Below are 24,349 nucleotides of genomic sequence, written 5' to 3'. Positions count from 1 at the left end.
GAAATATATCTAGAAACTTTATCTAAATAGGGGAAAATTATTTCCCCATGCACTTCACTGTAAGAGATAATGCTTAGTATGAACATAGACTCTTAGATCTCATATTTGCGTTTAGAATATGGGATGAGACACCATAATACAAATATCAAGAGAGCAGCTGGGGCCTGGAAATACTTGTATCCTTCTGAGTCCGAGTCTGGCCCACAGGTATCCACTCAATAGATGTCCTTTTTCTTTACTTAAATGACCAAAGGATTATTTAATTTTATTTTGGGAGGAAGGGAAATTTCTGTTTTATTACTCTGTTGTGGTATTGATGATTTTTTTCTAAAGCATTCTGAATTGATACAAATTACTAAACTGCATGTCTAAACTCATAAAAGAAGCAGAATTTGCATTTTCTGAGTAGAAAATGTATGATACGGTTGTATTGTTGAGAGGATTGTGGGGAAAACTACTGTAGACCTTCAGAGAAGGCAGTGAGAGGAAGTGGGGCAGAGTGGAGCTGAAGGGGGAAGATCCCCCTCCTTCCGTCTGCTCTGTGTATCTCCTTAGACAGGGTCACCTCTCAGGACGGAGGAGCTGAGTTCAGCTATTAGTCATAGTTTCTGACTTCCTTGGTCAAAATATTTAATTACATGTTGTCTCTTCTCCTTTCTGAAATTATTTTCTTCCCTTTTCACTCCCTCTTCAATTTCCTGATGCAGATTTTTCTCTGCTACATAAACAATATGGCTAGAAAATGGAGCTGATTTTGATTTTCCCCTGCTCTTCTGTTCTTACACTCTGTCATTCTCACTCCAGCTCTGTCTCGCTCAAGAGAAGGAGCTGCAGTCTCAATGTCTTGCCTCACACATTCAGTGGATTTATTTTTTTTTCATGGGATAATCTACAAGCAGCGTTTAATAATAATATAACAGCACATCTCGATTGGAGGCTTGTATCTCAGAAATAAGATGGGTCAATACCTCTGATCTATGGTTTCTCCCAACATTGCTGATGTCAACTAGCACAGGGCCCACAGAAATGTGAACAGTTCTTGAAGAACTTCCATAAAATAAATCGTGCTTATTTCTGGTACCTAGAGATCAAGAGAAAATGCAATGTAAAGGCACCAGATAACATGTGTGACATAGAACCACTTCTGAATGGTTCACTATTAAATTTTATTTAATTCTCTATGTATGACTGTGATACGCAGGCCTGGAAGGATGTGCTGAAGGATGTGAAGGAAGACTTAGTAACACTGGTCCTTTCTTCTCGGAGCATGTGTCTCTTTCTTTTCTTCTGTCATCTTTACTTCTGCAAGCAGCAACGAGTTCCAGGTCTTATGCAGTAAGCAATCCTAACTTCAGTGTTACGGCACTCAGGTTTACATCGACCATTACCCCTTCTGCACTCTCTCCTCAAATCCAAGCTACCGTAGTGAGGATATCTTTTTCTGGCTGTAAGAAGGAAACAATGACTGAAATTAGCAATATAGCTATGACACACTCATATTTTAAAAGGAGAAAATCCGATAAGCAAAAGAGTATAGAGTAGGGCAAAAGAAAAAGCCCCCTTCTAATTTATGACTGTGAAACTCTTACTGAGGAAGTTTAAGTGAATGTTCTGTCCTTTGTTGATGCAAGGTAAATCCTGGAAATTAGAGAGTGTCTTGGACTTCATTTAGGTGTGCCAGCTTGCTTTTTTTACAAATGACTGGATAGCAACAGAAGGATAGTTCCAAGACAACAATAAAAGTCCACATAATTTATCTCCTGCTCTCACACACATTATTTAGGCTGAATGTTGTGCTTTATGAGTTCTCCTTCAAGAGATTTCTACTGCAGCTTGATTTTACTTTCCTTTAATGTCAGGAGTGGCAATGTTAGACAATTTGTCTGAATTCCTGCAACTCCCTTGTATATCTTGAGATTTACTTCCCCCCAAAGTAATGAACGAACTTAGAGATATATTTGATGTCAGCATTGATTTTAAAAAAAAAGGAGAATGACTAGAAGATGGGTCCATTTTTGCCCATTAGATGATTTCTGAAATTACCAGTGCTCCAAGTTCCATGTTTCATCTTGTAGTTTGGAGGTTGACTGTCACTAGAAGCTGATTATTTTGGACATTTGGGGATATTTGGGGAATTGGGAGATATTGGACTATAAGATCCATTCTTGCACTGCTGGTGGGAATGTAAATTGATACAGCCACTATGGAGAACAGTATGGAGGTTCCTTAAAAAACTAAAAATAGAACTACCATGTGACCCAGCAATCCCACTACTGGGCGTATACCCTGAGAAAACCATAATTCAAAAAGACACGTGCACCCCAATGTTCATTGCAGCACTATTTACAATAGCCAGGACATGGAAACAACCTAAATGTCCACCGACAGAGGAATGGATAAAGAAGATGTGGTACATATATACAATGAAATATTACTCAGCCATAAAAAGGAATGAAATTGGGTCATTTGTAGAGACGTGGATGGACCTAGAGACTGTCATACAGAGTGAAGTCAGAAAGAGAAAAACAAATATCGTATATCAACGCATATATGTGGAATCTGAAAAAATTGGTATAGATGATCTTATTTACAAAGCAGAAATAGAGATACAGATGTAGAGAACAAACGTATGGATACCAAGGGGGAAGGGGGGTGGTGGGATGAATTGGGAGACTGGGATTGACATATCTACACTATTGATACTATGTATAAAATAGATAACTAATGAGAACCTACTGTATAGCACAGGGAACTCTACTCAGTGCTCTATGGTGACCTAAATGGGAAGGAAATCCAAAAAAGAGGGGATATACGTATACGTATAGCTAATTCACTTTGCTGTACAGTAGAAACTAACACAATATTGTAAAGCAACTATACTCCAATAAAAATTTTTTAAAAAATGAAAATAAAAGATCCATTCTAAACCAATCTATTTTAATTTCATATTTCACCTTATGCACTGAGGTATGTACTTTCAGAAGCCCTTTATTTTGGAGTCTTTTAAAACATAAACATCACTTTTGATAAGTATTCACCTTACAATATGATGAGAATAAGGAGAACTGGTGTAGGAGAATTCCAAGTTTTGTGGATAGCTGGCCAAAGGTCAGACTCAAATAGTTTTTATATAGTCATGGTATGAAAGCAAATAAATCTTGCCACTAGTTTCTGCCATTAAGGTTTGGTATCCAATAGTTCCTTTAAAGGCCAGGCCTTTCTGCCTAGATATTCTGTCTACATTTCAACCAGTTGGTGGTGAGTAGTGATACTTATTAGTGGATCCCTAGACTCGGAACTACTTTATCCATATTGTTGGTATAAATAGCTGGTATAAAACCTAGCTCTTCTATTAAAAATAGCTGTTTTCTCACTATAAGTGAAGCAGTGCAGAATATGACACAATTTACAGCCAAAATAATAGTTACTCAGCACAGTTTAAATGCTAACTTCTTAATATCATTATTTATTCTACAGTTTCTGGGGAGTTACTATCATCAAGCCCATAAATGATTTGCCAGTGATAGAAACCTGAATTATACTCATTTTGACAAGAGTTCTGTCACATTCAACACTATTGTCCAATATTTCACCCTAAACTGACCTCACCCCTTTCTTATTCCTTGTCTTATTTCACTTTTCTAAAAGTGAAATTATTGTCTTCTTTCTCCTCATTCTGACCTCTAAATAAGAGTATTCCTTCTTTCTCCTCATTCTGACCTCTAAATATGAGTATTCCTGAAGCTTGTGTCTTTGGATCACTAATACTCGTCTTTGCAAGCATCCATCCACTCATTCAACTATTAAGTCCACTTCTTGTCAAACTCTGACAGTCCCAAGGGCAGGGTTTTTCATCCTAAGTACTATGGACTTTTTGGACAGTTCTTTGCTGTGAGATGCGATCCTATTCAGTGAAGGGAATTTAGCAGCATCCCTGGCCTCTACCCATTAGATGCCAGTAGTACCAGTTGTGACAACCTAAAAGGTCTCCAGACACTGCCTAATGTCTCCATGGGGGCAAAGTTGCCCCTCACTGAAAACCACTGTTCTAGCAATGCTGTGATAAGCCAAACATATATTTTCTCTGTCCTCAGATACACTGCTCAAATACTATCTTCTCTCTGAAATCTCTGTTGATCATTTTCAAGAAAGTCACCTCTCCATTGCTCTCACAAAGCACTTCATAGCATCATTCATACGGCATCTATAACATTTTCACATGTTAAGGAATTTATTTAAACTATACATAAAACTCTAATATATAAGCTAAAAATGGGCATGGCATCTCTTAAAATATCTCTTCAACCCATAATTTGTTTTTGATTTCACTGACTTCTATTTTATTCTGTAGAAGAGCGGTCCCCAACCTTTTTGGCACCAGGGACTGGTTTCATGGAAGACAATTTTTCCAAGGACCGGGGTGGGGGGGGGGTGAGGTGGGGGGAGATGGGGGTGGGGGGATAGTTCAGTGGTGATGTGAGCAATGGGAAGCGATGGGGAGCAGCAGATGAACCTTCGATGTGTGGTGTTCTGTGGCCTGGGGGTTGGGGACCCCTGTGGTAGACTATCGTTAACCTTCTTGGAAATGGGAAAAAATCATGATTACCCTTTCAGTACAAAACTATACCATCCTACATCCAAAGTACATGGCAGACTTGAAAAGTAATTGTTAGCAATAACAGAGTTTTGAATTTGACAGAATAAAACAATAGGTTTGAGTGAAACAATGCTTCATTTCTAGACATTTGGTGCCTTTATAACTTCTAGAAAATGAAGAAGAAAGCTAAATGACTTCAGTGGAAATTTCCATGCATAGAAAATGTAAGGACTTTTGTCTAAACACTTTTTCAACTGTAACTGTCTGAGTGGAAAATGAGTTTTTGTACCTCAATTTTGAGTAAGAACTTTTACCATCTGAAGGTGAGATACAAAAAACAACTGAGGAACTCTAAGAGTCATATATGAGATTCAGTTTTATCCAGTTTAGTTCAACCGCCATATGTTGGTGAATTACGAGGTAAAAGACAACATTCTTATTGCTTTATTATCGTCTCAAAGTGTCCATATTTCACATACACCTTTTCTAATTTTGTGAAGAAAATATGTATGTTGAATATTTCTTTACTTTTACATATATATTTTTATCACTAATGGTAGGAATTCCCTAAAAGTTTGGTACATGTGTGATTAACAAGAACAATGGCCTCACTTTGAAAATATAAGAAAAAAATATACAAAAAGTTAATACCACTGATGTTGTAATCTATGTCACTGTATTCCCCCAAGTAGCTTATAATTTCTAATTCTACAGAACACATCATTTAAAAATTTGTTGATCAATGTGTGAATAACATTAGTCATTATTAAGGGCACTTGATATAGCTGTTATAAGGAAAAAATAAGCTAATAAAACATAAAAACCCTTGGCATAGTAATCTATTAATTTTAGCTATTGTTAAAATGAAAAGAAATTTAAAAAGATTTATCATAATGTTAAAAGCAATATGAATCTGTGTAGAATTTCCTTTTGGCCCTTTCTAGGTCTGGAAAAAAATACAGAGATCCTTTTCTAATAATTTTTGAATGGAGGTAGAGGAAGTTATTTTCTTAGTTAAATTAACAATTAACTGTATTACTTTGTTACTTCATTGATGTTTGGCCCCTATATAGAAGTGTCTCCATTTGCAACCTTTTAATGATAATTTATCAGTTTATTATGTGAAAATTTTTAGGTTGTCATGATAGACTTTATAATATTCACAGTGAAAGAGTAAGTTAATTCATTCTCCTAGGCCTCTATTATGATTTTCATTTGTCCTAAAAATGTCAGCCAGGTTCTACAAAGGAGTATTTTCCTAGAGTTAGTGAACTGAACCTAATTTCAGTGCCAATATTATAAATTGGGCAGACTTGAGATCAGCCTTTCACTTTAAACTCTTTAAGAAGGGAGTAAACTCGAGTTCTCCACTTCCAAAACTTATTATTTTATTTCTGTACAATTCATACTTACACATTAGTTCAGGAGAAGAGAATCTTGTTACATACCTTATGTGAAGAGATAATCCTTGAGGGGGAAAAATCTCATGAAAAATACAGCTCATGTACAAGTTATTACACTCAACATTCACGTGATCTTAAGAAAGGCCAACAAGGGACATGATTTACCTATAGTACCAAGGACAGAATATGAAGAAAGTCTTCCTAGACTGGAAGTAGTATATTGGCATAGGTTAAAAAGAAGGAAAAGGTAAATAGGTCTCTCTCTTATACCGAACCATCTACCACTTACCAGTTGGTTATGCTTAAACAATACTTTTTTCCATCAAGAATCAATTCTAACTGTTACCAGATGAAGGTGATGAGACTAATGAATTGATCTTTCAGGTGTTTTACACTTTTTATTTTGAAATCATTTTAGATTTATGGCAGAGTTGCAAAGATAATAGAGACCAACTTCCCCTTATGGTAACATCTCATTTACCCATGGTACATTTGTCAAAATTAAAAAATTAATATTGCTATAATACTGTTAACTAAACTACAGACTTTATTCACATTTCACCAGTTTTCCCACTATTGTCTTTTTTTTATTTTTCTGTTCCAGGGTTCAATCCAGAGTAGCACGTTGCATTTAACATAAAAACCTTTTAATCTCTATGTTATTACCATACTTTTAACAAGGAAAAACTGATGCCTCCTCAAATTCATTAGCACAAGTATGCCCATTAACATTTCTGTGTTACCTGGTAAAATTGTGACCCAAAAGAGTAGAATAAAGAAAAAGAGATGAATCTTCATGGTAGAGAGTTTCCTGAGGGAAAAAAAGTGCCAACAGATCTTCTTTTTTAAGTCAGGTGTTTTCAAATAAGGAAACAGAGAAACCTTTTATTTATAGATTCTCCTGGGAAGTGGTTTTAACTACTGAGGCTTATCAATAGCAAGAACATTTGTACGCTTGGTTGAATAGTGCTATGTTCAAAGAACAGGGCCACAAAAATTATTATTAAATTTTTTTCATAAAAGTAAAACCTACTTGTGTTACCTTAAATAGACTCTCATGAAAATGCAATCTTTAGGGAACTTCAAAGGGATATGTGTTTAGATTGCTAAAACATCAGGATGAAAATGTTACAGTAATACAAATCCTCTATTATATGTTACATGTAATACTAAATATTCTAATGCTCTTAGAATAAGGATAATAGAGAACAATGATTATATTTAAATTATTGGCAGTATTAAGTTATTGGATGCCTGAATCATAGGATTTTACAGCTATAATTTTCCATTGATATCTTTTCTGTTTACAGGCGAAATCAATGAGAACTAGGGGTGGGGGGTTGAATGATTTATTTCAATTCAAATAATGTGTAATTACTTAAATTAACATGATCATTCTGGAGTCACTAATGAGTATGGGAAATTACACAATAGGTTTTAAGTATGACATGAATTTCTTATAGTAAATTATCTGACTTCACAATTCTATGTTCAATAATTTTAATTCTGTTTATGGAACTGGAGGTGATATCTGATCCAGTTTGCATACTGCCCAAGACTATTATTTCAGATATGTGAGGAAGAGCTGGAAATATTACACAGCACCCAGAATAATTAATTGATTATCTCCTACCACAGAGTCAAGACAGTTTCTAGGATAATCGTTCTTAAACTTTAGCTACATCACAATTCCATAGAGGGCTTATTAAAAACAGATTGCAAGACCCCACCTCAGCATTCCTGATTTAGTAGGTCTAGAATGGAGTCTGACAAATGCATTTCTAACAAGATCCTGGTATGCTAATACTGCTAAAAGGCTCCACATATTACTCTAGGAAACCTGATTCATTCACTCTACAAAACATCAGAAAAATGAATCAGAGAGTCATAGAATCTGTGCCATAGTTTAGTAAAGAATGTGAAGCTGCTTAGAGATTCAAATCAGATCCTCTCATGCTACAGGTGAGAAAATCATAGATTCATAGAATACTTCCCCTCCCACATACCTCACCACCACATTAACAGGGCCCTGTATTATAATAGGTGATTACAGATAAAAGAATGGCAAGGCTTAGAATATTTAAGAATGAGTCTCTAGGGAAGTCCAAAGACAACAGGAGAGACCAAATGTGAAAGATTCAGAGACACTTTCAAAGGGCCTGATGTATTTTCCAAAATAACTCTCAAGTTATTTAAACTTTTCTCACCTTTGCCCTGTCAGTCTGCTGTTAGTGAGGGTTGAGATGAATAAAGTAATATGAGATGTGAAAAACATACAAGATTCCATTGATGAATTATAGGCAGTGGGGAAAGATACCGTGGGTCAAGTGTCCGTATCCTAATCACTCCCCAGACAGGTCAAGGAAACCCTAAACACTCTCTGAAAACAACAGTACACTAAATTAGGTGATAAATTTGGGCTGGGGCACCCAAATTTGGGCTGGGGCACCCAAAAAGTGGCTCGAAATGCTTACTCCCCAGAGTGAATCTCTACCTGTGTAATCTCCCTTTTCCTCTGAGCCCCCTCCCAGGGGCACTCATCACTTCTCTTCCCTTCCCACCCAATTCCAAGTATATCGTTCTTACAGCCTTGGTTATACAAGAGTCCTTCTGCCAGTTTCCAGTTATTTTTCAGTGAGGATTGTTCCACATGTAAATGTATTTTTGTTGTGTTCATGGGGGAGGTAATTTCCCCATCCTCTTACTCTACCATCTTGATCCCTGAATTTCTGAAGACTATTTCTTTGGTTTGTCTCTCTCCCTCTATCCATGCATCTATCTATTTATTTATTGATTGATTCAAAAAATAAACCTTTATTTAGCTCCTACTATATATCAAGCACTGTGGTAGGCTTTAGCAATGACATTGTGGCAAAAAAAAAGTGGGCCCTGTATAAGTAAACTTGACCAAAGACCTCATCAATAAATCCTTTTCTGAATAATGTCACAAAGTAACTCTCTTTCCTTACCCTCCCATAGAAATTTATTTGTATCACTCACATGGTGTTTATAACAATCTAACTTGAGAAGATATTTTGCTAAATAATATCCTAAATCATGATTGAGATAAAGACTAAAACAGAAAAAAAAAATTTTTTTTAAATGTCCCCCGCACCCAGTCTAGACTTTTGTTGCTCAACTGCCTCTTCAAGTTATCTTAATTACATCATCCTTGGAATTCATAAGAACACCTTAACTACTCTTTCTGTATAACTATATCTTTTTTGTATGATATCCAAAGTTATCAGGGTTATGAACGATGGACAGTGGTGATTAACAAAAATAAAATCTGCCAGTTGTCAGCTAAGAGGAAAACTGAGACAACAGTCTCACTCTTAAGCATAAAGGCACTAACAATACTTAAAAAATAATAAGAAATTTGGAAGAAATGGTTGGAGAATTTTCCCTCCTGGAAATATTGAGGACATTTGTCTAGACAGAGTTTCATCAAAAATAAGACCCTATAACTTTAGAATAAGACTTATTTTCGCTTTAAACATGAAATTCAGCCTTCATAAGCCTGGAATGTAAAAGACAAGAAGAGCTAAGTAAATGGGACCGGGATAGAGAACATCCTTGGGATACTTCCTTCATTTCATTTGACAGATAGTAATTAAAATGTGCAAGACATAATTCTATTTGTTTTATTTCACCTCTGTAGTTTTCCTCTGTACCACATTGTGCGTTTTCAAATATTCTGGAAGAATTACATGTCTCTGAGTATAGCTTCTCAAATTTCTGTCTACATAGGATTTTTTTTTTAAACATCTTTATTGAAGTATAATTGCTTTACAATGGTGTGTTAGTTTCTGCTTTATAACAAAGTGAATCAGTTATACATATACATATGTTCCCATATCTCTTCCCTCTTGCATCTCCCTCCCTCCCACTCTCCCCATCCCACCCCTCTAGGTGGTCACAAAGCACCGAGCTGATCTCCCTGTGCTATGCAGTTGCTTCCCACTAGCTATTTTACATTTGGTAGTGTATATATGTCCATGACACTCTCTCACCCTGTCACATCTCACCCCTCCCCCTCCCCATATCCTCAAGTCCATTCTCTAGTAGGTCTGTGTCTTTATTCCCATCTTGCCACTAGGTTCTTCATGGCCTTTTTTTTTTTTTTTTCCCCTTAGATTCCGTATATATGTGTTAGCATACTGTATTTGTTTTTCTCTTTCTGACTTACTTCACTCTGTATGACAGACTCTAACTCCATCCACCTCATTACAAATACCTCCATTTCATTTCTTTTTATGGCTGAGTAATATTCCATTGTATATATGTGCCACATCTTCTTTATCCATTCATCTGTCGATGGACATTTAGGTTGCTTCCATGTCCTGGCTATTGTAAATAGAGCTGCAATGAACATTTTGGTACATGACTCTTTTTGACCTATGGTTTTCTCAGGGTATATGCCCAGTATTGGGATTGCTGGGTCGTATGGTAGTTCTATTTGTAGTTTTTTGAGGAACCTCCATACTGTTCTCCATAGTGGCTGTATCAATTTACATTCCCACCAACAGTGCAAGAGGGTTCCCTTTCCTCCACACCCTCTCCAGCATTTATTGTTTCTAGATTTTTTGATGATGGCCATTCTGACCGGTGTGAGATGATATCTCATTGTAGTTTTGATTTGCATTTCTCTAATGATTAATGATGTTGAGCATTCTTTCATGTGTCTGTAGGCCATCTGTATATCTTCTTTGGAGAAATGTCTATTTAGGTCTTCTGCCCATTTTTGGATTGGGTTGTTCGTTTTTTTGTTATTGAGCTGCATGAGCTGCTTGTAAATCTTGGAGATTAATCCTTTGTCAGTTGCTTCATTTGCAAATATTTTCTCCCATTCTGAGGGTTGTCTTTTTGTCTTGTTCATGGTTTTCTTTGCTGTGCAAAAGCTTTTAAGTTTCATTAGGTCCCATTTGTTTGTTTGTGTTTTTATTTCCATTTCTCTAGGAGCTGGGTCAAAAAGAATCTTGCTGTGATGTATGTCATAGAGTGTTCTGCCTATGTTTTCCTCTAAGAGTTTGATAGTGTCTGCCCTTACACTTAGGTCTTTAATCCATTTTGAGTTTATTTTTGTGTATGGTGTCAGGGAGTGTTCTAATTTCATACTTTTACATGTATCTGTCCAATTTTCCCAGCACCACTTATTGAAGAGGCTGTCTTTTCTCCACTGTATATGCTTGCCTCCTTTATCAAAGATAAGGTGACCATATGTGCGTGGGTTTATCTCTGGGCTTTCTATCCTGTTCCATTGATCTGTATTTCTGTTTTTGTGCCAGTACCAAACTGTCTTGATTACTGTAGCTTTGTAATACAGTCTGAAGTCAGGGAGCCTGATTCCTCCAGCTCCATTTTTCGTTCTCAAGATGGCTTTGGCTATTCGGGGTCTTTTGTGTTTCCATACAAATTGTGAAATTTTTTGTTCTAGTTCTGTGAAAAATGCCAGTGGTAGTTTGATAGGGATTGCATTGAATCTGTAGATTGCTTTAGGTAGTAGAGTCATTTTCACAATGTTGATTCTTCCAATCCAAGAACATGGTATATCTCTCCATCTGTTGGTATCATCTCTAATTTCTTTCATCAGTGTCCTACAGTTTTCTCCATACAGGTCTTTTGTCTCCTTAAGTAGGTTTATTCCTAGATATTTTATTCTTTTTGTTGCAATGGTAAACAGGAGTGTTTTCTTAATTTCACTTTCAGATTTTTCATCATTAGTGTATAGAAATGCAAGAGATTTCTGTGCATTAATTTTGTATCCTGCTACTTTACCAAATTCATTGATTAGCTCTAGGAGTTTTCTGGTAGCATCTTTAGGATTCTCTATGTGTAGTATCATGTCATCTGCAAACAGTGACAACTTTACTTCTTCTTTTCCGATTTGGATTCCTTTTATTTCTTTGTCTTCTCTGATTGCTGTGGCTAACACTTCCAAAACTATGTTGAATAATAGTGGTGAGAGTGGGCAACCTTGTCTTGTTCCTGATCTTAGTGGAAATGGTTTCAGTTTTTCACCATTGAGGACAATGTTGGCTGTGGGTTTGTCATATATGGCCTTTATTATGTTGAGGAAAGTTCCCTCTATGCCTACTTTCTGCAGGGCTTTTATCATAAATGGGTGTTGAATTTTGTCAAAAGCTTTCTCTGCATCTATTGAGATGATCATATGGTTTTTCTCCTTCAATTTGTTAATATGGTGTATCATGTTGATTGATTTGCGTATATTGAAGAATCCTTGCATTCCTGGGATAAACCCCACTTGATCATGGTGTATGATCCTTTTAATGTGCTGTTGGATTCTGTTTGCTAGTATTTTGTTGAGTATCTATGTTCATCAGTGATATTGGCCTGTAGTTTTCTTTCTTTGTGACATCTTTGTCTGGTTTTGGTATCAGGGTGATGGTGGCCTCGTAGAATGAGTTGGGGAGTGTTCCTCCCTCTGCAATATTTTGGAAGAGTTTGAGAAGGATAGGTGTTAGCTCTTCTCTAAATGTTTGATAGAATTCGCCTGTGAAGCCATCTGGTCCTGGGCTTTTGTTTGTTGGAAGATTTTTAATCACAGTTTCAATTTCAGTGCTTGTGATTGGTCTGTTCATATTTTCTATTTCTTCCTGGTTCAGTCTCGGCAGGTTGTGCATTTCTAAGAATCTGTCCATTTCTTCCAGGTTGTCCATTTTATTGGCATAGAGTTGCTTGTAGTAATCTCTCATGATCATTTGTATTTCTGCAGTGTCAGTGGTTACTTCTCCTTTTTCATTTCTAATTCTATTGATTTGAGTCTTCTCCCTTTTTCTCTTGATGAGTCTGGCTAATGGTTTATCAATTTTGTTTATCTTCTCAAAGAACCAGCTTTTAGTTTCATTGATTTTTGCTATTGTTTCCTTCATTTCTTTTTCATTTATTTCTGATCTGATCTTTATGATTTCTTTCCTTCTGCTAGCTTTGGGGTTTTTTTGTTCTTCTTTCTCTAATTGCTTCAGGTGCAAGGTTAGGTTGTTTATTCGAGATGTTTCCTGTTTCTTGAGGTAGGCTTGTATTGCTATAAACTTCCCTCTTAGCACTGCTTTTGCTGCGCCCCATAGGTTTTGGGTCATCGTGTCTCCATTGTCATTTGTTTCTAGGTATTTTTTGATTTCCCCTTTGATTTCTTCAGTGATCACTTCGTTATTAAGTAGTGTATTGTGTAGCCTCCATGTGTTTGTATTTTTTACAGATCTTTTCCTGGGGTGTTAAAGTCCCCTACTATGATTGTGTTGCTGTCGATTTCCCCTTTTATGGCTGTTAGTATTTGCCTTATGTATTGAGGTGCTCCTATGTTGGGTGCAAAAATATTTACAATTGTTATACCTTCCTCTTGGATCGATCCCTTGATCATTATATAGTGTCCTTCTTTGTCTCTTGTAATAGTCTTTATTTTAAAGTCTATTTTGTCTGATATGAGAATTGCTACTCCAGTTTTCTTTTGATTTCCGTTTGCATGGAATATCTTTTTCCATCCCCTCACTTTCAGTCTGTATGTGTCTCTAGGTCTGAACTGGATCTCTTGTAGACAGCATATATATGGGTCTTGTTTTTGTATCAATTCAGCCAGTCTGTGTCTTTTGGTGGGAGCATTTAATCCATTTACATTTAAGGTAATTATCGATATGTATGTTCCTATTCCCATTTTCTTAAATGTTTTGGGTTTGTTATTGTAGGTGTTTTCCTTCTCTTGTGTTTCTTGCCTAGAGAATTTCCTTTAGCATTTGTTGTAAAGCTGGTTTGGTGGTGCTGAACTCTCTCAGCTTTTGCTTGTCGGTAAAGGTTTTAATTTCTCCATCAAATCTGAATGAGATCCTTGCTGGGTAGATTAATCTTGGTTGCAGGTTTTTCTCCTTCATCACTTTAAGTATATCCTGCCACTCCCTTCTGGCTTGCAGAGTTTCTGCTGAAAGATCAGCTGTTAACCTTACGGGGATCCCCTTGTGTGTTATTTGTTGTTTTTCCCTTGTTGTTTTTAATATTTTTTCTTTGTATTTAGTTTTTGATAGTTTGATTATTATGTGTCTTGGTGTGTTTCTCCTTGGATTTATCCTGTATGGGACTCTCTGTGCTTCCAGGACTTGATTAACTATTTCCTTTCCCATATTAGGGAAGTTTTCAACTATAATCTCTTCAAATATTTTCTCAGTCCCTTTCTTTTTCTCTTCTTCTTCTGGGACCCCTATAATTCGAATGTTGGTGCGTTTAATGTTGTCCCAGAGGTCTCTGAGACTGTCCTCAGTTCTTTTCATTCTTTTTTCTTTTTCCTGCTCTGCAGTAGTTATTTCCACCATTTTATCTTCCAGGTCACTTATCCATTCTTCTGCCTCAGTTATTCTGCTATTGATCCCATCTAGAGTATTTTTAATTTCATTTATTGTGTTTTTCATCGTTGCTTGGTTCCTCTTTGGTTCTTCTATGTCCTTGTTAAATGTCTCTTGCATTTTGTCTATTCTATTTCCAAGATTTTGGATCATCCTTACTATCATTATTCTGAATTCTTTTTCAGGTAGACTACCTATTTCTTCTTCATTTGTTAGGTCTGGTGTGTTTTGACCCTGCTCCTTCATCTGCTGTGTGTTTTTCTGTCGTCTCATTTTGCTTATCTTACTGTGTTTGGGGTCTCCTTTTTGCTGGCTGCAGGTTCGTAGTTCTTGTTGTTTTTGGTATCTGTCCCCAGTGGCTAAGGTTGGTTCAGTGGGTTGTGTAGGCTTCCTGGTGGAGGGAACTAGTGCCTGTGTTCTGGTGGATGAGGCTGGATCTTGTCTTTCTGGTGGGCACGTCCACGTCTGGTGGTGTGTTTTGGGGTGTCTGTGGCCTTATTATGATTTTAGGCAGCCTCTCTGCTAATGGATGGGGCTGTGTTCCTGTCTTGCTAGTTGGTTGGCATAGGCTATCCAGCACTGTAGCTTGCTGGTCGTTGAGTGAAGCTGGGTCTTGATGTTGAGATGGAGATCTCTGAGAGATTTTCACCGTTTGGTATTACGTGGAGCTGGGAGGTCTCTTGTGGACCAGTGTCCTGAAGTTGGCTCTCCCACCTCAGAGGCACAGCCCTGATGCCTGGCTGGAGCACCAAGAGCCTTTCATCCACACGGCTCAGAGTAAAAGGGAGAAAAAATAGAAAGAAAGAAGGAAAGAGGATAAAATATAGTGAAGTAAAATAAAGCTATTATAAAGCAAAGCTATACAGACAAAATCTCACCCAGAAGCATATACATATACACTCACAAAAAAAGGAAAAGGGGAAAAATTAATATATCCTGCTCCCAAAGTCCACCTCCTGAATTTGGGATGATTCGTTGTCTATTCAGGTATTCAACAGATGCAGGCACATCAAGTTGTTTGTGGAGTTTTAATCCGCTGCTTCTGAGGCTGCTGGGAGAAATTTCCCTTTCTCTTCTTTGTTCGCACAGCTCCCGGGGTTCAGCTTTGGATTTGGACCCGCCTCTGCGTGTAGGTCGCCTGAGGGCGTCTGTTCGCCGCCCAAACAGGACGGGGTTAAAGGAGCAGCTGCTTCGGGGTCTCTGGCTCACTCAGGCCGGGGGGAGGGAGGGGTACAGAGGAGGCGGGGCGAGTCTGCGGCGTCAGAGGCCGGCATGACGTTGCAGCAGCCTGAGGCACGCCGTGCGTTCTCCCAGGGAAGTTGTCCCCGGATCACGGGAGCCTGGCAGTGGCGGGCTGCACCGGCTCCCGGGAGGGGCGGTGTGGAGAGTGACCTGTGCTCGCACACAGGCTTTTTGGTGGTGGCAGCAGCAGCCTTAGTGTCTCATGCCCGTCTCTGGGGTCCGCGCTGATAGCCGCGGCTCGCGCCCGTGTCTGGAGCTCGTTTAAGCGGCACTCTGAATCCCCTCTCCTTGCGCGCCATGAAACAAAGAGGCAAGAGAAAGTCTCTTGCCTCTTCGGCAGCTGCAGACTTTCTCCCGGACTCCCTCCAGTTCAGCCGTGGTGAGCTAACCCCTTCAGGCTGTGTTCACACCGCCAACCCCAGTCCTCTCCCTGCGATCTGACCGAAGCCCGAGCCTCAGCTCCCAGCCCCGCCTGCCCCGGCGGGTGAGCAGACAAGCCTCTCGGGCTGCTGAGTGCTGCTCGGCGCCGAGCCTCTGTGCGGGAATCTCTCCGCTTTGCCCTCCGCACCCCTGTGGCTGTGCTCTCCTCCGTGGCTCCAAGCCTCCCCCCTCCGCCACCCGCAGTCTCCGCCCGCGAAGGGGCTTCCTAGTGTGTGGAAACCTTTCCTCCTTCACAGCTCCCTCCCACTGGTGCAGGTGCCGTCCCTATTCTTTTGTCTGTTATTTCTTTTTTCTTTTGCCCTACCCAAGTACGTGGGGAGTTTCTTGCCTTTTGGGAGGTCTGACGTTTTCTGCCAGCGTTCAGTGGGTGTTCTGTAGGAGCAGTTCCACGTGTAGATGTATTTCTAATGTATTTGTGGGAAGGAAGGTGATCTCCGCGTCTTACTGTTCCGCCATCTTCTTCGACCAAAATGCCTACATAGGATTTTTGATGATGACATAGAATTTCCAACAAAGTCAGAGCCCACTGTAAAAGAAAAAAATTACTTCAGAAGTTTAAAAAAAATGTTTTCCAACGTGAAGACATTAATGTACTTATCTTTATTTCATGGTCCTATATACTATAAGAGGTTTTAGAAAATGATAAACAAGTAGTACACATTTCTTTAAAATTGGGTTGAATAAGTAAATGAATGATTTGTTTATTCCTAAGATTACCTCCCATGGCTATTGTAAGGAGTAATAAATTAATGTGGGCAAAAGGCAGAACAGGTGGTAGCTATTACAATCATTATTATTAAGAAGAAAAAACATCAGTGCATATTGAAATTTATATAACATAATATCTTAGAAAATTTCTAGAAATAGAGGGAATTTTAGTGAGCATATTCTAATAAATTTTTATGAAGATGATGAAAGAAAAAATTAGCCTTATTTAAATTAACTGCAATCCTTGAGTTACATGGGTTATATTTTCAAGTAAAGTTTATTTACTTTTCCACTTTTGGTAAGAAATTGTAAGCTAAAAGTTATTTATGTTTGGGCATTAGAACAGAGTAGCAGTGAGAGAATAGTATACTACAGATTTATTTTTTGGTGATCTTCTCTGATCTCATTAACGACAGATGTCTTTGTGTTTCAGGGAAAGCAGCAAAATAAGGAAGAAGAATTCAACTGAAAGTGAGTAGCTGTGCATCTAGTCTCATTTATGGATATAATAAAATTTGGACTTTAATATGCCATTGAACTTCACTTAAACTCTGCTATCTATACTATACATGTGAGGTGAATAATTTCCAAACCTAAATTCATTCCACTTCAATTTTTAAAAGTATATTAGTATATTAAATTTAGTAGAATTTGAATATTGAATAAACACACTTTTCAGCGATTGATGAAATCACAGTAACAGTATTTTCTTCCAATAATTTACGAACTTAGTGAATTAAAGTCTTTATTAGTGCATGTCCTTAAAAAATTATTCAAATATTTTCTCATCTAGGGACAGTAAGTAAATATAATGTGGTCCTGCGATGGTATTAATATGATTCTGTAACATTAATGATATTCACTTAAAAAAATCCTGACACCCCCCTTATTTAGAGCTGACCCTCCCTGGCAATAATATTCATTTTACCTGGTGGAATGAAGACATTCTGAAAGAAGAACGAAATAGAGAAAAAGAGAAGGATCTTCACTGTAAATGATTTCTTAGGAGAGAATAGTCCACAGATCTTCTGTCTTAACTCAGGTGTTGTTGAAATAAGAAAGAAAAGAATCCTTGATTACTGAGGCTTATGAAGAGTAAGAACATTTCTATGCTTGGTTGAATAGTACCATGGTCAAAGATATTATCGCTTGAAAAAGCTGATGCTTTGTCACACAAAAATGCAATCTACTGATTCCTCTTGAAGTCACTTTCTTTAAGAAACTTTAACGGTTACAAGATTATGGGTATAAATTGCTAAGTGACCAAGGTTGGAAATAATATGGCAGTAATCACATGATATTACAGTAGTATGTGTTTTATATAATCACATATACTATTTTAATGTCTGCAATATAAAAAAATGAGTTTCAATGTAATGAGAAATTCAAAATAGAATTTTAGACTGAAGTTATCCTTGAGAATATTTAATTTTTTACACATAAATGTATTGAGTTCCAGAGTGGTCAGATGACTTCATGATCCATGTCATTTTATTTAAAATACACATGAACATAAATCATGACAGTATAATAATGTGTTTGGAAATTATTTGTACCTTGAAGAAAAGCCAATCTCCTCAAGTAGGATTTATAAATTTCAGTGCACGAACATACTAGGTTAAAAAGTCAGATTGCATTTCTCTTTCTCTCCCTTTTTTTCTATGTAGGTTGGAGTTATTTCTGAACTCATCCACAAGTTTTCCATGGTCTATTATAGTAGATATTGGAGAAAAGCAGCTGAAATTTCTCCCTAGATCCCATAAGCAAACGTTAGGAGCAATGGTCCATTGATTCTTACTATACCGAAAAGGGCACTAAGAATCAGTGTATAAAAGAGTTCTGGTCAGCATTAGTCATCCTTATTTTACAGCAACAGAGGTTTTTGCTATTAAAACATGTGTAGATATTCAGAATTTTGGCAAAACTTCCTGAAAAAAGTAATAATGAGATATGTCTAAGAACTGTTTCCTTCTGCAACCAATTTCTTCACTCTATGAAACATGAATTAAAAATGAAGAACTTCTATTGAAAGCTAAGAACTTGCTGGGAAGCACATGATTGAGAATTTCCACAACATCTGACATAGAGTGAGATCATTTAGCCTTAAGTTATGTAAGATAACTTCAACAAAATTTAATCAAACACTACCACCGGCCTATTACTGCTCTAGTTGCTGTAGTGTAACTGTGAGAAGATAAGAGTATTTGATTGTTGTGGATAAGTACTAGCTGAGTCACTGAAACTAAAATTAAAACTCTATTAAAATCACTTATTGGGTACCGTCTCTGTTATCAGAACTCCTGCGAATAAGTATAAGAGCAGAGAAGAAAGGTCTCTCATTGACTTTCTATTTTATTCCTTTCCAAAGATGTGACAAATGTGTAATATCGTTACCTTCCTTCAAGGACTGAAGCCAATTAGAAATTTATCTTGGATATTTATTTATTAAATCTGGAGGGAACAAAAGAGCAAAATAATAACATAACTACTGATTCACTTAGGATACTTTGTAACCCAGGTCTAGTCCCATGGAGAATATGGAAACTACTCCTTTTTTTGACCAGGTAAGCATCATTTCAATCTTCCACTCTGAAAGTCCAACATGTTAAACACATTCTACAGAATCTATGTCACAAAGCAGAATTAGATGATTCCTTTCAACATTTATTATTTGGACATGATAATACATATCATTTAAATTGTTTTTGTTTTACAAATATAAAGAATTTTAAATCATAGACAACTGGATAATTTAGGAATGTTTGGATCCATTGACCACAAATCTATGATCATCTTGTAGAAATTCCAGATATTTAGGAAAATAGATAAGAAGACCTTATTACTGACTTGAGAAACTCAAATTATTTTTTAAAATACATGAAAAGAAATATATAACAATCAATAGGATAAATGCCATTACAGTTATATGAAAATAGTTCTTATATGTCTTCTGAATATATTTTCCCTGTAGCACAAAGTTCAACATTGAAGATTTTATATCACAACATTTCTGGACTAGGGATTTTGTGGATCTAATAAGAAAAGCTCAGATGGTGGAAATTAAGGCAAAAACTAGTATACTGAGTACATTAATAAGGTTATTTTATTATGCTTCATTTTCTCTAAACTTTCTAATTCTCCTTATTAAATTATAGAGAAGTAAATTATTACTACAATTAGTGATTTGGGATCCACAATATTTCCGTTTATCAAAAACCATACCACCTTGGATATAAAAATGCACAAAATGTATTTGCTCTCTACTAGTTGAGAAACATGGGGAATTACTTCCCTTTGGATCCAGAGAATATCCTCTTCAGGAGAAAAATTTCCCCAATTAAGTTTGTCCTTATTCCTAAATTACTTTATTATTTTTAATCACCATAAAAATGAATTTTCAATTTTTCCAAAAAGTTTATGGGAAAGAAGTAAGAGGAAAATAGCAAATCCAAACTAAGAAATCAACTGTAAAAGGATGCCAATAAAAAGAGACATGGAAAATTTCAAATTTTAACAAATTGCTTCTTGTTGAAATGTGGGGCCCAAACTATTCCACTACTTTTGTCCAAAACCGAGATACCATCTATGAAAAAATTTCCTGCCAAGAACCCTCACTTGGCGGCCTGTCCCAGGGACTCACTCATGCTCTTGCTGGGAAAGTAAGATTCAAGAATTTCCCTATCAGTTGACATGAGGGTAATATTTCAGCCTGTCGCTAAGTAAAATTCATGTATCTGGTCCTGCTCAAATCACACAGTGAACAATATAAATAATTTAATTTTGCTATGAATAACAATGATTATTAATGTGGGTCACCAAACCCATAAGCAAATCAGTTAAAACATCCTTTTGTTACCAGAACTCCTGATACTAAGAACAGAGAAGAACATTCCATTGATTTTATCCTCCTGTTCCATTACAAAGAAATAACAAATATGAGATTATTCCTTTATTCAAGGACTGAAGCCAATTAGAATGACTGTTTTTGAACCCACAGTTTCCAAATTGGAAAGGGAACAATGGCAAAAGGAAATGTTAGTTCTGATTCAGTAGAAGACTTTATGAGCTAGGTCTTACTCCATGAAAAACATGGAAATTTCCTTCTAACCTGATTGTGCATTTAAGGTTGACCCCAGAAGTAAATTTGAGCTTATTATTTTAAACTCTGTAACACTCAGTCTTTTTTCCCTGCTCAAGATGGTGAGCATAATCCATAATTTAGGTTCTGTGACATAAAAGGTAATTATTGTCCAAATCCTCATATTCACTACCATTTCTTGAAAGCTTACTATGAATCAGGGACTGTGCTTTGAGATGTTACAATTTGGTATCTACAACAACCTTATAAGGTAGATATTATTTTTTACATTTTATAGATTAAGAGAGGGTAAATAACTTGCCCAAAATCAAATAGTAAGTCAAAGGACTAGAATTTTTACCCCAGTATGTTTAACCCAAAATATATAATCATAACCACTAGACTTTGGTCAAGTCATATCATTTTTTTGGATTTCTCTTTTCTCAGCGATAAGGCATGGAGTTGAAAATTTTGGGGCAATTTTCAAACTTTGTAAATTTTTTTGAAATGAAATTGAATTTTTTTGAAATGAAATTGTGTATATAACCTTGATTTATAAAAATCAAGCTTCAGGAGGAGAAGAAAAAATAGGTCTCTAAATCTTCCCATCCCTGTGGTTGTCTGGAAACAGTTTTGCAGTAATCTTGGCTCCTATAGAAAACCTATTTTGAAAATTACTAGACTACAGGACCTTTCGGGGACCATCCAAATCCCTTCCACAAATCACATGAACAAACTGAAGAAAAAAAACCATATGATCATCTCAATAGATGCAGAAAAAGTTTTTGACAAAATTCAACACTCATTTATGATAAAAACTCTCCAGAAAGTGGGCATAGAGGAACCTACCTCAACACAATAAAGGCCATATACAACAAGCCCACAGGAAACACATTCTCAATGGTGAAAAACTGAAAGCATTTCCTCTAAGATCAGGAACAAGACAAGGATGTCCACTCTCGCCACTTTTATTCAACATAGTTTTGGAAGTCCTAGCCATGGCAATCAGAGAAGAAAAGGAAATAAAAGGAATCCAAGTTGGAAAAGAAGAAGGAAAACTGTCACTGTTTGCAGATGACACGACACTACAGGTAGAAAATCCTAAATATGTTACCAGAAAACTACTAGAGCTCATCAATGAATTTGGTAACGTTGCAGGATACAAAATTAATACACAGAAATCTCTTGCATTCCTATTTTTACCAAAGATATTGATGAACTTAGTAAAGGATTTCATAGTGAACGATTTCATATATGAGCACTATTAGGCTGCTGAGAGAAAACGATGGGGTAAGGGTCCTTTCCCTTCCAGTAACTCACCATACTGTTCAGACACTGTAAACACTCCTTATCTGAGGACATTATTTAGACACCTCCTCCCCCAAGAGACAAAAAGCATATGATATCAGATTTACTTTTGGCATAGCAAACAAAGAGGTCATGTTATTCCTGCACAAAGGCTCTTGATCAAGATATTCTTACTGTTCTCCTCACCTTGGCTAAACTGTGGATAGGTTTTATTCCCTGTCAACAGGCCCCTGACCTCCTTTTTCTTAAAGCATTTGCTTGAGAAAACTTGCAATATAAATTGGGGTTTTTTTGAGATGTAAATATTCTCTCAGTCTCTTCATAGTTTTACAATCCAAGAATGTCTTTCTCAAGGACCTTCTCAAGGAATAGATGATAGCCAAGGTTTGCTACCCTCTTAGGTTGATGGCAGAAAAAAAAGTAGAAAAATAAGTATGACCCAGATTTTGAGATTTGGATGGAGATGAGAGTGTGTTCAAGGAAACAGACAATAAAGAAGACAATGTGTGTATTAAGTGATGGCGAGAACAAATTTCAAATGATGAGAAGATACCCATGACTTCCATAAAACTTCATGGAATGTGCAAATGGGGAAGAAAGAACTCTTTTTGGATAAATGCTTGAACAGATAATAGTGTCATCTGGAGAAAAGAAAGGGAGATTTTGCAATGGTAAGATAAGTCAGAGGAAAGTAACCAAATGAGAAATAAACTCAAGGTGAAGGAAATTGCATAGAATTGATACAGCAGAAAGAAGTATAGTTTAGGTGACTTTGAAGTGACCATGCTTTTCTGTGATCTCCAAATTGGAAACTATGCTCATGCCAAGTATAAAGTGAAATCTCCAAGGCTCTACCCGCAAGAACACTCTGTAATATCAAGCACAGATAACAAAACTAATTAAAGAGAGAAAGTTCTTACTGAACAACTTAACATTTCAACCCAACCACAAGGCTATTTCAGAATAAATTGTTCACTAAAATGCCACATGCCCTTTGATCCAAATCTATGCTCCATTGATATTCTAAGTAGTGACAGTCATTAGATTAGTGATAAAATTTTATTACATAGTGAGAATAATGAAAGTTATGTCTTTGTGTGAGACAAAAGGGGGGGAAAGAAGATCAAAGCAATGAGGTCACAAAAACACGGAGGAAGATAGAAAATATGACTTGGCTTGAAACTCTTGGTCACTAAACATTTCCTGACTTACAAAATCCATTAATATTTATGCCAGGAGTGAAAAAAATTGGCTATAGAATATGGCAGTGTTGGAACATTTTTGTGTGCAGCTAATGTTTATCTGAGAATCCTCCAGTTCCTTCAGTCACTGATGTAACTCCTCTTGGTTCATGGTCACAAAAGCATGTGGAGTGGAGCTGTTCACCAATGTAAGGCCCCAGAATGTTCAGGGTAGAAGAAGAAGAACTAGGACATGATCACCTTCTTTTTTCTTTCCCTTAACTATGTCACTTGGGGTTAAGGAAATGGCTTCTCCATGTTTGTACAAGGAGGATGGTCATCAAAACCTTTTATTTTTTCACTTAATCTTTAGTGCTTTCAGGGGAAGAATGAAAAGCCTTGGTGAAACTTATATTTTCTTTTTAGTTATAGCATAATTTTATGTTCACAGTCCTATTGAAAAACGGGATCCCCAGAACACAAAATGTTCAAAAAAAAATTAGTCCTCTATACATCTCAGTGTTCCCCTTGAAAGTGAAGGAATTAGCTAGAAAGAAGTCTAATGCCTCTTCCATGCTCAAAAACCTCTTAAAATTAAAAAAAAATATTGTGCATCACTATGCTGAGTATTATACTAGACACCTTCTGTGGCTATTTACCAACAAGTAAAAAAGCATTTCAATATTTGAACAATTAGTATGATCATACCCAAGTGTACTAGTGAATAAGCACTAGGTACTCTGATATTACAAGAAATTACAGGTGAGAGGCTGAAAATAAAGAAGTTAAAAACAAACAAACTTTTATTCTCTTTCCTTAACAGTAAGCCCTATGCAATCAATTTACCATTATAGCACCTGGGAATGGGTACAGTGTCTTCCACATAAGGAAGGAGAAGAATGTAATATACAGAAGTATCACATCCAGGAAAAAGGAAAAAGAGACAAGCCAATTCCTTCCAGCCTCAGAACAATGTGGAAAGAAGTTGAACAAGAGAAGGGAAGTTAGGGGAGAAGTGCCTGTAGCACAAGCTTCTCTTC

General features: G+C 36.8%; 2 protein-coding genes across 4 annotated transcripts in view; one reads left to right on the top strand and one right to left on the bottom strand.

Annotated features, from left to right (window-relative positions):
* Nucleotides 1-24,349, top strand: part of CENPQ (centromere protein Q) — a 313,629-nt gene that overhangs the window by 250,847 nt on the left and 38,433 nt on the right. For 2 of the 3 annotated variants that reach the window (XR_009505703.1, XR_009505702.1), the window contains one exon: nt 17,176-17,213. The gene's annotated coding sequence lies outside the window, so the exon portion shown is untranslated. Of the gene's footprint in view, nt 1-17,175; nt 17,214-19,260; nt 19,306-24,349 lie in introns of those variants that run through there. The other variant, XR_009505704.1, reaches the window with a different exon arrangement.
* Nucleotides 1,278-6,798, bottom strand: LOC132373959 (beta-defensin 110-like). The gene is made up of 2 exons (XM_059937431.1): nt 6,744-6,798; nt 1,278-1,445 (listed from the first exon to the last, which is right to left on the bottom strand). Exons 1-2 carry the CDS (start codon nt 6,796-6,798, stop codon nt 1,297-1,299), a joined length of 204 nt encoding a protein of 67 aa, XP_059793414.1. The 3' UTR covers nt 1,278-1,296.

The sequence above is a fragment of the Balaenoptera ricei genome, chromosome 11, assembly GCF_028023285.1.
Source record: "Balaenoptera ricei isolate mBalRic1 chromosome 11, mBalRic1.hap2, whole genome shotgun sequence".
Classification (NCBI taxonomy): Eukaryota; Metazoa; Chordata; class Mammalia; order Artiodactyla; family Balaenopteridae; genus Balaenoptera; species Balaenoptera ricei.
Note: the sequence above shows the minus strand (reverse complement) of the source record. Positions and strands in the feature narration are given on the sequence as shown.

Coding starts and splice junctions, on each gene's coding strand:
- LOC132373959 (XM_059937431.1), bottom strand. CDS start 6,798: ATGAAGATTCATCTCTTTTTCTTTATTCTACTCTTTTGGGTCACAATT. Junction 1,446..6,743: donor TTGGGTCACAATTTTACCAG/GTAACACAGAAA, acceptor TCCTTCTTACAG/CCAGAAAAAGATATCCTCAC.